Consider the following 14,606-nt stretch of genomic DNA (forward strand, 5'->3'; position numbering starts at 1 on the left):
CATATGATTATTCTGGTCATCTGTAAATCTTGAAGTTTTAGAGGGAGATTGTCAAAGGCTTGAACAGCATTTGGGGCTCTATTTTTTGGAGATCTCAGGAAACTGAGGCCCCTATATCTCTCAAAAGCAGTATTTGTTACTTGCAGCAACACTACCTTAAGAGGCAGGAGGGGAATGGTGTCTCAAGAGCCATGATTCACATTACCACCGTTCATTTTGGCTTCTGCAAATGTGGAAATTGTTTCTTTCTGCCCTCTAGTTTGTAGGGTGTTTGCCTGCTAAGGCATGTTGCTCAGTGAAATGAGGGATTACTGCAATAAAAAGGGACTTTAGGTTTGGCTGGGAATGGGAGTAAGTAACAGAAGAGTTTTCCTCTATCCCTGTCCCATCTGGATCTTGCTTCTTTCTTTAACACTTTCAGAATATACCCAGAACAAATAGCTGTGAAGCAGAAAAAGGCTACAAGAAAGGCAGTGGACTGAACCCACAGGCAATAGTAACTATGACCCTTCCAAGAAGTAAGCGAAAAGTCACAGTTTCTCCCAGGAGCTGCCCCTGGCTGGGATGGCATACTTCTGCACAGTGCCTCTCATCTCATCAAGCTGATGCAGAGATTTCACGGTAAATTCTTAGGCTTTGCTAATCAGATAAGCCTGTCCAGGCACATAGTGCTGTGCTTACAACCTCCATCTGCAAGAAAAAAAAATCAAGTCTTCTTGTGAAGGCTGATAAGCTGTGGATTGCTGTTCTGTTTGCTTGGGATTCATCTCCTATCAAAACCTGTGTTGATTCTCAGTTGATTTTAAGTTCAAGTACTTTGTTGCAAAAGCTAATCCTGCAAGCAGATAGCTGGACTTCTATGCACATTCTTTTTTTTTTTTTTTTTGAGGGGGGGAGTATGGGAAAGATTAATTAAGAAAGCAGATTACATTGGTCTAGTTTATTTGCTCTTCTTCTTTCTGTAAATCGGAGTGCACTTTGGCAGTTAGTTTTCTTGTTTTATTCCACTAGAGGTAACAAAATCTAATTTTCTTTAACAAGGGCAAATCAGAAGGAACTTTCCCTCTGCTCTTGAGACTGAGATAGGAACAATGCTGCCTCATTCAAGCGGCTACCAGTCATTATGAAATGCATGAATAAGCAGTGACAATTAATTCAGTGAGGCTGGACGAAAATATTTTTTGGGTGATAGTGTAATGTAAATCATTGTTTTACACATTCCCTTTCAATGATTTAATTCATGCCTTTCTGACCCCTGCTGTTTTATGATTCATAGATTAGTGCTCATGTGTGTAATTTAACAGAGCTGAATAACAAGCAGCAAGGAGACTTAAACAAATCCTTGCATCTGATGTTTTTATGATAAATTAGGAAAACATGATTATTACCATGCAGAATGATTATGCTGCTGTGATTTCTACATAGGTACCTGTCAGGAAAAGAAGAAAAATGCACAAAACATTGCATAATAAGCAGTAAAACCGATGTAGAAATCCAAAACAATGGCAGGCATATAATCCATGTCCTGTACCGTACCTGTATTCCAATGGATAAGCATCTGTTTTTCTTGAAGTGGTCTTTCTTTCTATCTTCTACTGCAACGGTGGCAATGGTTGTGGTGGTGGTGACAGTGGCAGTGTTGTTGCCTACATGTTGACTTGCAGGGCCATGGATCTGTGCATTGGCAGCTTCAATAGCAGCTGTTAGTGCCTTCATACTGTCCAGGCTCTCAGTGGAGTTGCTAAGTCCAGACTGACTGATGATATCTCCCCTCTGTCCATGCCCATCCATATATGCATCTTGGGCAGACTCTGTGCTGCTCTGGGCTGTGATGGAAATAAATGGTTTGGTGGTAGTTCTTGGTGGGACTGGAGGCGGTGTCTTCTTATAGGTGGTAATGCAGGATGACACTGGAAGAAACATACGAGAGTTCTTGATTTATTGAGTCTGCAGGGAAAATGGATGCACACAAGACCTCAAAGCATCAGTGAGCATGTACAGAGCAGACATAAGGAGGACACTGTTAGCCAAAGAGCCCCCAAAAGCTCCAGTGCAAGTGCCATGGAAATACCTCGCTTATCACTGTCCTCTGTGCTTACTAATATGAGTGGCAGAATTGCCAGTAGAGGGAAGGAAATTATCTATTTGCCAATTTTCTCCTTACTCTTTTTAGGATTGTTTTCTCCAGTATATTTTCTACTAACTGTTCTAAGTCCCATGTGAACAAGTCCTTCCACCAAAACGTCTGTTTTGCTCATGGCTTCCAAACAAGATTCACAAGGATGATGAGTCTCCAACCACTTATTCTAGCTAAACTGTACTTCATGCAGTTTTATTGAAATTGTTTTCCGTCTCTCTACCCTGTCCTACTGTATTTACTAAGCTTATGTAGAATTTTAAACTACATTTTTCAGATCAGAGGGAGATCCCCAAACCATTCTAGGTCAAAGTCTGTTAACACTCACCATACTTGGACTTGCATATTTCTTGCTATAAAACATCTCACTTGTTGCACAGACTTCTCAAATATTTTGTAATGCTTTGTAAGCTGCTGAGGGCATATTTAAAACAACATTTTGCCATGCCTAAATTTCTCACCATAAATATATCAGTTCTGGAAAAAAAAAAAGCTTGTTTTTACACACAAGGATTTAGTGTAATGAAGTGAATGGCTAAAGCCTGTCAGTCAGTGGGACTACTTAAAGTGTAGGTGTAAATGTTTGCAACAACAGAGGCTTTAATAAAAGTTTATGAAGACTCCTCCTTTCATATTTTGAAGGCCATGCTCTCTTTTTAAGCGCTGCTGTATGGATTTTAAAGCTTAGCTTGAGGTTCCAAGGTTAAAAACTGTTGTCCTGTGTATACAGAATTACATGCAGAAAGCACTACATGGAGATAAAAACATCTTCCTTTAAGGGATAGTTGGCAGCTCTGCATTACTGACGTCCTGGAATGCTTTCAAATGAGGAAAGAAAGTCCATTAAGAACAAAAAACAATCATGATATGATGGTATGCTCTATTTTTTAAGAAAATAAATGCAGGCATGAACCTGTGCAAAGTTCAGACACAAACATGTTAACATAAATTCTTATTAACAGTAATCATATGGCAAGAAATGATTCATCGGATCATTTTAACTGGCAGACGTCTATGCCACCCACATAAAAGGTGACTACTACAGCTGTTCTGCTCTCTGTTTGCACTGTATGTGCTTGTCGAGCCAGAAGCCATTATGGTATTAATTTGACTAGCTCAGATCCATATGCCTATTATCTCCCGATAGCTATAGGAATAGTTATAGTGTAAAAGGTGTTTCCAGGGCATGAAATCACACAGGATTTTTTTTAAGGACTCTAGTATAAGTTTCTGATAACATGTCTGAACCCATGTTAAACATGTTGAATGCTAATGGAAAAAGAGTGTGTCACTAAGGTAGTGAAGGTTTTGAAACTATGATTCACTTCTGAAGATTCAAACAGAAACCACAGCATTTTTGAGAGAAGAGATGGCTAAAAATGAACTTGTCAAATTTTAACTCCAGGGAAGTAAATAGTTGATATGGTTTAAAGTTGTTTTTAAAGTGCTTATGGCAAGACGGGTATCTGGAACTAACAGAAAGGATGATATTTTTACAGAGGGGATTGTGAAATTTTTGCTGTTCTTCACTGGTTTTGGTGCTGCCAGAAAGCATTTGTTACGAGTGCACGTTCAGGTAAATCAGTGGCTGTTACTACAGCACAAACATTTACTCTGGGATTTACGGAGAACTGTGGAGGCTGCTGCTTGGATGATGATATCCCAGAAGCGACATAGGTAGTTCGTGGTCTGGAGAATGTTGTCTGAGTGGTGGAAATGCAAGCTGAAATTCACTGCTGAAGAACTCAAAGCACTTACACACATGTATATCCAGGTAATGCTTTAGGAAGGCAGTGTCAAACTTGTCTAATAGAGGTTTGTGAGCAATGCTGCTTTGCAATTCAGCAAAATATAAATTGCCCCATTTAAAATATGCTAGGTAGGGACATTGTGGAACTTCTGTGGAGATGCCAGCACCTTCAGGACATCCCAGCAAGGCACGTAAATACAATTTTTCCTACGTAGCAGATAGGGAAAAGATAATGAAACACACTTCAAAAGTGCTCTTAGGTAGGAGAGAGAACTTCAGAAATAAAAAGCAAGTCTTAACAAGACTGGTCCCCACATCACTGGTCATCCCCCACTATAAAGAGAGTCAATAGCAACTGTCTATCGACAGCTACCGGGCACTCTGGACGCAGCAGTGCAAATACAGAAACGCCTTATTAAGATGTCTTTCATTCTGTTGGTAAATGTACTCAATGAGGAGTCTAATCCACACTGCAATGAAAGATGTTTGCACTCAGCTAATTAAATCTGAAGTTATTCTTAAGAGGGGAAGAGAATTGACAAGTTATACGGTGAAATTGTAAAGAGAAACAGCAAACGTTCTTTTAGCAAGTCAAAACAAATCCTGGGTTTCCTGGAGTCATGCAGCACACACTGTACAGCTCCGGAGAAGCAGAGTGTGCAAGTCATAAAAGAACCCCAGGCACTTCATTACTGGAAATGATGTAAGCTCCCGCCGCTTCTCTGCAGAAACGACAACAAAACAATGCTCGGGCCACCGCCGCTGTCGGAGGCAGCTGCGCTCCAAATGTCGTAGCTGGCTGAGCCCTCCAAACGTCTGAAGCACAACAACGAAAGGGATTTGGTGCATCACATTTTCTCCGGGTGCTTTCAAGAACCTGGCAACCTGTGACATGGCAACCTGAAGGATCTGTTGGCTGTTCACGTGGCTACAATATTTTAAATGCTGAGCTGCTTGAAAAACAAAACCAGTACTCCCCAAGAAAAATTACAAAACCCGGGTGCTCTCCTCGTGCAGCCAAGAGAGCCTGAGCGTTCAGTGTGGGAAGAACACATCGCATTGCTTTCTGTCCCCGCGGGCAAAGGAGAAGCTCATCCATCCAGCTCCCCTGCAGCAGAGATGGGCTGCCTGGCAGGAGGATTCGGAGGGGGGAAGATTACAGGTTCACGGGACACATGAAGAAGATGGAGAAACCCTCACTTTATACACACGGAACTTTAAAGGGGTTTTGCACATGAAAGTTAGTTTAATTCACATCAGGAAGTGAATTTAAAGGGCTGTATAAATTCCCTGATAAATATGGTCTTGGACTTGGATCAAGGAGCGAAGTTCTGTACGGAAACTGATCTGACTGGAGAGTCAAGTCAAAGTAGTCTCGTTTTGCATTAAAATTGTTTAGACATGGAGTTAATCAGAAATACATTTTTCTGAATAGCAAACAAGTATATGAACCCCCAGTTTGTCACAATATAGACTAGCTTTTCATATTATTTTCCAGAGCATACATGCTGCCGGAGCAGGTATACATTCCTCTCCTAGGGCATATGCAAAGTTTAATCCAGAAACTAGTTAAGTCATGAGCAAGAATCCTCTGACTCCCGAAGCACCTTGAATCAGGCCCACCGTTTCCAGCTGCATCAGTCTAACAAGTAATGCTTTCCCTTTCCTTCTGATCTTTATCCTATTTCTGTGGTCTGCCTTTGGGTTAGAGTTTAATCCCAAATACCTAGAGAAAAAGAACTTTCTCCAGATTAAAAAAAAAAAAAAAAGTCACCGTGTTTGTCCTCTTAGCCAGTATTTCCAAACAACTAGCTCATGGGACAGGAATTTGGAACAGGGAGTGTCAACCACCCAGTTCAGAAGGAAGTCTAATGATAAAAAAAATAATCCCAGATTGCATAATAATAAAGGCTTGAATTTGAATGTTTCATTGTAAGAGTACTTCAGTTGTTTAAACATGCTCACTAGGGAGATGAGCCCTCAGGAACAAACATCAGCACGCAAACACAAATTTTTAGCTCAGTGAATGGGTGCTCAGGAGAACCCCAAGGCAGATTAATATTTGTGAAGAGATCAAATTCAGGCAGTACTTTGAACAGTTGAAGTGTTGAGATATGTAAGCAATATCTTTCTAATTTGGCAGTCTCATATAAACTCAGTTAACAAATACAAGAATAAATGAAAGTGCAAATTTAAAGTTAATTAACATAATAGTGCTTCTCTTGAGAAAACAGGATTAATTCCACAATTTGAAAGGAGCAGCAAAGGACACAACTTGTGCACAACTAAGTATTAAGTTTCAAGGCAGGAGTTCTACCTCGCACAGATGGACCTCAGTCTTCTGATCTACTGTCTGGTAAGCAGGTGTGTTAACAGCAGCGCCTTTGCATCTCGCACAATTGCATCACAAAACACGGCTGCAGGCACTTCCAATCAGACCTGAGCCTTACAACTGCAGCCCCCAAGCTTCCCACACAGAGGTGCAGTGCTTGATTTGGCTTGTTAGACTCAAACAGACTCTTTACCATGCACTTATTGCCTTACTTAGTTGAGGGTTGGGGGGGAATGCTTGGAAATAGGGTTTCAGATCCTGTATTGTTATTTTTATGTGCAAAAAAGTGGTATGAAAAGAAAGCATGCATTTTCTTAATAAAAAACTATTTTCATATAGCAGATGGCTTCTGAGGATGTAGAGATTTACTATTACAAAACTGAAATAAAGATTTTTATAAGCAGTTCTAAACTGCCCAAGGGAATAATACCAGAGTGAATTATGGATGCCATTATCCCAAATGAGAACTACTGAAATCTACGTACCAAACCATCAGGAGTTCTGCCAAGGCCGTGCTTTTTCCATACCCCTCCCCCCCCCCCCAAGACAGATATCTTATCCGACAAAAGCCTAACATACACTGGTTTAGGAAACAGGCATAAGTGATAACTAAAATCCTGCAGAAACCTATACAAAGTATCTAAACTATCCTTACTGCACACAACAGCACCACAGTTTTAATATCCCATGTACTCTGAGGTCTAAAAGCCAGTGCTGGTGGCCTTTTAATCAGTCTGGACATTTTTGTTTGCAAATAAGGTGCCTCCAGCTTCCCAGCTGGATACAGTAAAGGATATCCTGAAACCTGGGAGAGAGGTGAGACTAAATATGGCTTATCCTGTATCTCAGATTGATCAAGTTAGAAAATCAGCACATGCATAGTCAGTGGATGACAGGTGAATATTTCTCCATTAGAATTTTTTTTTTTTTAATGTCTGCTTCTGGAAGCTGCTGATGCCAGTCAGAAGTTTAATTGCCATCCCAGGGAAGCTGCATTAGTGTACAGAGAACAGGTGAGACAGCCAAAGGTGTCTGCTAAGCGTATTTTATCACTAGGATATCACCACAAATTATGGATGCACAGACAAAATTCAGTGCATGTAGGCCTCCTATGAGACCCACTTCTCTCCTTGTACTATATAGCCATAGCTGAACTTCTCTATACATAAAAATTACCAGTACGTTAACAGCACACAGCTGAAGCAATTCAGCACATTTGGCCTCAAAGCCAAGAAGTCTATAAACAAGTGAAACTCTGGAAGAAAGATTTCACATAAACTGAAAGTCATTACCCAAAGTGGATGATTGCTAGGATGGCTTATAATACTTTACTCCTAAAAACTGTAATCTTTATTGGTGTCAAGCAATTATGACTCGGCTTTATCTTTTCTAAAGACAGAGATGAAATAGGCAAGAATACAACCACATGCAAACCCTAGATTTAATTTCAGTTAACGCGTATGAACTGCTTTGCCTTTTTACCTGGAGTGAGCAGTTGGAGGGGACAGCAATAGCATTTGCTTCTGCCATTCCCTCGCCAGCAGCCGTCTCCATGAGATGGAACTGCACCGCACCGTACCTGTGGAGATGGTGCTTTACAGATGGGTTTGATCCTGGCCGTTGGCCCATGGGACGTGCTGAAGCTGTATACCCACAGACAACATATGAATAGTTAGCTGTTCAAACTGAAATTCAGTCAGGCGGAGAGGGAAGTCAGAAGTGAAACTATTTTGGCCTTGTCCTTAAACTCTGTCTACCAACAAAGCATCTGGAAAAACACCACCAAGAACTGTAGGAATGAGGATGTGAGTCTGTTCCGGACAGATGCTCTCTGAGAGCTTTGAAGATTCAGACTGCTTTAAAAGAGTCATGGTAGAAGGTATCTGATACAGAACATCAACCTCTACATTCAATGAAGCATGTTGGAGAAGAGTGGAAAAAAAAGAGAAAAACAATACAACTGTGTGTTCTTTTTTAACTTAGCATGTGAATTATTTACTGTCTCTTTTCATCTGTACAGCATTTTTTTTTCTGAGAAAATCAGGGAAACACTGCTTGATCTATAGCTTAAACTAAGTAGCAAACTGTTTAAATGCTTTCTGCACTTAAATACTTCACCAAATCCTTCATACTTCCCCCCATTTTGGTGAAGTCATGGAAAAAAGGAAACATTATAATTTCAAATAAAAAAAGGATACTTAAAAATATTTTATGTTTCAGAACTTACATGTCATAAAATCACCATGGTAAGAAATAAGCTTTCTGAGTATCAATGCATTAATCTTATAAAAGGCATTTATGGAAAACAGAGGAAACCTTGTGCGATATGGTAGTTTATCCCACTTAGACCAAGAATGTGTAAGTAAATGTAATAATATGCAGCTTGATGAAAGCAGATCATTTTCCCATATATTTTCCAGGAAGCAACTTCACTGGCGCTTTGATATAACACTTTGTTATGTGTTACTGCAGCACTCTCAAATTCCAAAATTTGCATCTTTTTCCCTCCAGCAATACTGTTAATAAAACAAAATGGGCATTTTTTTTTTTTAATGTGGAGTTTTACTAACCAAATACAGACACATATATGTAAGCTGCTATTTAAGTAAAGACACAGTGCAAGAACCAAAGCCTGGATTTTCAGAAACACAGGGGGTTGAACTGTCTGCAGCTACCTAGCCACCTTAGCTGGGAAGATATATTTTAAAAGTTTCAAATCCAAGCATACTCGGAAAAACTAATAATTTATTTTCTGACTGTTGAGGAATGATTGAATGTAAAGACTTTGGCTACAAGTGCACATTGCAAGTTCTTGGGCCTAAGCACTTGAAAACCTGTCTGTTGTTTACATTTCTGGATTGGATCTGGATTCTTGAAAACCTGACCTGAACTGTGAATACACAACCGAATTTCCAGACTGTGCCAGTAGCTCTTTCAACATGCCAGAGGTGAGCATACCACAGCGGAGCCCACACTTGCCACTCTGTTTGGGCGTATTACCATAGGTGCTGTTTCTCAAAATTACCAGGTAATATTTGTAACTACTGGTGCTGCAAGTATTAATATACTATTGTATATATGGTTTCCCTTCAGTTACAGATGGAATATTTAACATCTGAGCATGAACATAGGAGACTTGAACCATATCAGACCTGGAGGTATATCAGGGCAGATGATGTGTGGTCAGTACCAAGCCCACATGTTACTAAAGCTCACCTGAAGGAAGTACTGTGGGTCGTGCCCTCCTTTGCAGTGTGTTATGAAACACTGCATGTTGTCCTTCCCGAGCCTTTGTGGCCAACCTCTCATCCTCTCACAGTGGCTATAGAGCTGACTGATGATAAAGCAAGTTTATCAGTCAGTCATTTTAGGAGCAGCTTGTAATGATTTTGATGGAGAAATTGCAGGTTGAAATTGTACAGCTTTTGTCACATAGGAAGTTGGATTAGAGAATAATTAGGAATCTCCTCTTCTAAATCTGTGAATCCCAGAAACTAACCTGTGAACCTAGAGGAGTCTTAAGCAAGTCAATTATCTCTGAGTAATCTGATCAGATAGCATTTAAATTAACTAGATATTAACATAGTTGGACATCAGATTTTTCAACATTACTGCAAGGATTTTCATTTTAAGATCCTCACTGCAACTAACTTCTAAAAGGCAATACTTCACAGGGGTATTGAGGCTTCAAAGTGTGATTTCTGTATAAGAAAAAAAATGACTAAAATTTGTTCCCTCTTCCTTAATCTGGAAATGTACCTTCTTTGTTTGCTGCTGATGTTAGCGAGCAAACAAGCTTCTACTGTTTTTTATTCCCAGTGGTTTTCTGAATACTTAATAAATTTAAGAGGGGGTAAGCAGAATTCTCTATCCTTGCACACCTTGGCATCAAGCTGGTCTCACAGAATTCGATTAGTGATACATCTAAATTGGCTTATAAATAAATTAGTTTACATTGCTGCAAACCCACCCCTGATGTGGACGCATTCAAAAGTGGTTATGTCTTTTTTTAAACTTAAATGAAAATGCAGTGGAAATAACAGTGATTCCTTCAAAGAATTTATTCCAATTAACTGTACCAGTTCAGTGATTTTAAACTGATTCCATTTTATGCCATGGTGTGCAAATAAACTGTACATTGTTATCAATTACATCCATTTGAATCCATTGAAAACTGTATAGGTATAATTTAACCCAATGACAATTTGTGAAGTTTAAGAGCCCTCTTAATTTTCTGGGTCAAAATCAGTTCTCAGGGTTGCTCTATGTGGGTTCATTTTTGCCTGCATGGTTTGGTTACTCTTATATCTGGGATTTTGTAAAAGCTGCAATAAAACACAGAACACAGTGAGCAGCATTGTCGCTAATGAACTTTTCAAAGCTGACCCACACTGGGGAAATTCTGCACTATGAGACAGTTATATATATACGTAGGACAGTTATATTCCTCCAATCGTTAGGGAACTGGTATGCACAGCAAGTACTGAAATGTAGGTACACCAGTTTTGCATGTTATTCAACCCTAAGGCTGTTCAGAAGCTTTTAAGCAATCAGGAAAGTCATTGTTCTGGCATAGACTATTCAGAGGTGTTTAATACAACCTATATGAGATGGAATTTACTGTTTTCAGTACAGTAGCCACCTACTTTATTAAGCAACCTCATGATGCTGGTGAGTATAGGTTGTGATTCCTCACAGCAGAAAGCACTTTGTCACCCAATACAACAAAGGACTCAAATCTCTTTAAACTCTTAAAAGAAAGTATATACTTGAGCTTTTTTGCTCAGTCCCCAGTGGCATCAAGGCTTTACCGCTTTCATATTGTCTCAGAAGTCTTTAAATTTGTTTTAGAGAATCTGATTTTATGCTACTTGATATCTAAGATTATATTTAATAGTTTGGCTAAGAGTTAAAAGTTATTCAAATGACAGCAGTGATGAAGGGCTGCTGTGTTTTAATCAGATATACGTTGGGTAAACTGTACAAATTCCAAAGACAAGAAAATAAAAGCCAATACAGACTTAAAGAAGAATGTGATTGATAAAAACAACATGAAACTTTTTAGCTGCTATAAATTGCCACAAAGCACCACAAGAATTGATTTATATCATTTTACTGTCAATTTCAATGTAGTTCATTGTAACTCAGAAGAGCTATGCAAGTATAACAACACACTATATTATTCTCATAGATATCTACTAATAAACATAAACACAGAAAACCAGCATTCAGGAAGGAAAGTATTGAATGTGGATACAGAGCAAGAACATCTGTTCAGCCGGGAAAGTACTGACTTTTTTTTTAAGCAGCCAGTACTGCATTTTTCAGCACACTTACTGCTTTTGGGGTGTTCCAGTCCAAGCAAGAATGTCTAAAACAAGCAAGTTATGCTCGTGTATTTCCTAAAAAAACAAAACCAAACCAAAACCAAAAGCAAGTGCTGCTTGCAGCAGTAAGAAGCAAGGGAGGAAGGAAAATTACAACTAAATCCATGCTCTGGGCTGAGAAGTGACTTGTCACCTGAGAGAGAATTATGACCCAGCTCAAAAGTTCTGCCTCCCCTGATAAGGTTAGCAGATGACCTGCTTAAAGTCACCTGTCTGGGCAAATCCTCTAGTGCCCTGGGGGAAAATCCAATCCCTTCTCAAATGAGGAGGAAATGCAGACAGAGGGTTTACACAAGAAATTATACTTATCTTTGGCCCAATTTCAGGTGAAATAGCAAAACTAACTCAAGCCTGAGGACATTAACATTTTTCAAAATTAGAAAAACTTGAATTGTTTGATGAACAAGGCATATGAAAAATGTGCATGAAATATGTATTCTGTGTTGAGAGAAATTAAAATCTACACCAAAACCTGATTTCTATCTTCCCATTTTACATTCAAATTAACAAATTACATCCTTGCTTAGTGACAGGTTTGAGGTCACTGTGAGTGACCTCATCCTTTTATCTATTTGCTTGTTCTTATGACAAAAGTCCTAGTTAATAATGAAACAAATCAGCTGAAAACACTGGCTTGGTGTGAGAAATTCTTAATGATCAGCCTGAGTGTCCTGAGCACAGACGTCTCATTTACAATCACCATAGGGTACAGATAAGAGCATTTCAATAAATCTGAGCACAAAAATCACTTCTTTTTGGGAGTCCTGAACTAGCAGGAGGACATCACCAATTCCCAGAAGACATTTAGACAAAGAAAGATTGTAGCCCTAGCACATGTGAAAAGAGGACAAACCAGTCTTGTGTTACTTTTAAGCAAGATTGGAGTGAAAGACATTCTAATTTCTTTCCATGTTTTTCTCCATTTATTAAAGAAATGCCTGTAAAACAGGCCTTGAAAAAATTCAGATTCACAGTCTGTAGGAGATGTCAGACACAAACTCCCATAACTTCCTTGGAGACATCAGCTGCATGCCTGATGATAGTCCAACAGGTTCCCCCCCCCCCCCCCCCCCCCCTTGTTTTTAGTTTCCTTTTTTTATTTAAAAAATCCCATCAGTTTGGTAGAGGTAGAAATTTTAAAACTTGCCAACATGATCCTGAAACCCCCGATGACTGAATTCATGTCATATCACTCCAGTGGCAAAATTCAGAGGTTTATTATACGTAACTTCCACATGGACAAGAAGCATTGTCACAAGAACCAGTATGAATAAACTTTTTTCTCCCCAAACTACATAGTATTTATTTTCCACTTACAGTTTCTTTTAGTCAATGATTTTGGAGTATAGTGCTCATGATCTCAGCCTGGGATAAACTTCCCTTTTCTCTAACTCCTAGACAGCAAAATAATACTATAATTTCTCACATTTGCATAATTGTAAAAAATTAATGGTGCATTTTGTGCTGGCTTAGTTAAAAGATAAACCCAGACATTTTGTTCTGGCTAAGTAAAAAGGTAGACCCAGGCCAGCTATTTAATACATAAAAAGAGAAAGGAAACTCCAAAATGAATTTTGATACTTCAGAATATTTAGACCTTTTGAATCTCTGAACTACAAAAATGTTTTCTGGAGATCACAAGGCCAATACAAAACCTTTGCAAATGCCAGCAAAGTGCATTCTACAAATCCGTACAATTTCACATGCACATAGCAAATCCTGCACATCTCTAAGTGCATGCTGTGCAGGAAAGATCAAATGTTTAACTAAAGCTCCAATTTTTGAGTCCTCTCCCAACCATTTTCTGCCCTGGCCTGAAACTTCCTCTTCTTAGTAACCCTGCTAACAAGTCTCTTTTCTCACACACACCTGTTCCTCCTACAAACTTGGTGTTTCTTTTGTGATAAAATTCTGTCTCTGAGACTTCACTGGCTCACTGTGAATCAGAAGGTAACACAAACCTCTGACTGAAGATGGTCTCACAGGTTTACGGGGTGTGAAAGAAAGGGGAAGAATCAGGTCTGGATCCTATTGTTCAAATTGGCCAGTTAAAAATAAAGAAATAAATAAATCGATAGAAACAAGGATGCTCAGTAGAGCAACCTGCAACCTGATTCAACACAGGCTGTTCAGTTCAGCTCTGCTTTGCTTGAAAACCTTTAGATGACCTCGATTTCTGTTTGCACGGATGTTTGAAGAATGTCTGTCTCAATACCAGCACCTTTATCTGACTGGTTAACATTGCTGAGAACACGTGGTTATTCATTATTTGTTATTCTCATCAAATTACAGAGTCTTAGCAGTATCACTGTCAAATGACAATCACCCAGCACAAAAAGCAAATAATTAAAATGGACAGATGATGAATAATCCACAGGCCAGGGTCTGCTTTTCATAAATTGTCTGTTAACAAATGATAAACTAATACATGTGTAATAACGAAGACTGTTCACAAACAACTTGGGAACTGGGAAAAATTATAAATTCAAGATGAAAGTCAGTTCCAATGAGTAAATCACCAACAACATTAATATAATTTACTTTTTATCACAGGAGATCTAAGAGGATATACAGACTGTGGGTAGCTGTAGGTCACAGCAGCATCATCCATGGCCACACTGCACCCAGCTGAAAGGACGGTTTGAGGCTAGTTGGATGTTTTCCAGAAGAGCTATTATTCTGGAGTAATTATGCATTTTGGAAGTGGTTTAAACTGAATTGCTGCACCCCCACTTTTTATTGGGGATTAAGGGTATCCAGATGAAGAGTTACTCTAGCATAACCACAATACTTTTGGAGAATTTTGAGAGTTAGGGAGACTTTGCTGCAGAGAGGAGTGCAGCACACTGAGCCAGCAGTCTCCTCCCATGACCCTTGTTTTCTTCTGAGTCTGTCTAAGAACTGGCAGGTCTGATTCCCTTCAGCTTTTAATGACTAAAAAGGGAAATATTAAAGGTACTTTGGCTAAACGACGTGGGTGAAGAAGACAGCAACAAAGTG

The 14,606-nt window shown here is 39.2% G+C and overlaps 1 protein-coding gene across 5 annotated transcripts in view; it reads right to left on the bottom strand.

Moving 5' to 3' along the window:
- DLGAP1 (DLG associated protein 1) overlaps positions 1 to 14,606 on the bottom strand; it is a 416,456-nt gene that overhangs the window by 30,315 nt on the left and 371,535 nt on the right. For all 5 annotated transcript variants that reach the window (XM_032987689.2, XM_032987687.2, XM_032987686.2 and 2 more), the window contains one exon: positions 1,537 to 1,910. In XM_032987689.2, coding sequence (XP_032843580.1) covers positions 1,537 to 1,910 — 374 coding nt within the window. The remainder of the gene's footprint in view (positions 1 to 1,536; positions 1,911 to 14,606) is intronic.

The sequence above is a fragment of the Tyto alba genome, unplaced genomic scaffold, assembly GCF_018691265.1.
Source record: "Tyto alba isolate M040663 unplaced genomic scaffold, T.alba_DEE_v4.0 Super-Scaffold_27, whole genome shotgun sequence".
In the NCBI taxonomy this organism is placed as follows: domain Eukaryota; kingdom Metazoa; phylum Chordata; class Aves; order Strigiformes; family Tytonidae; genus Tyto; species Tyto alba.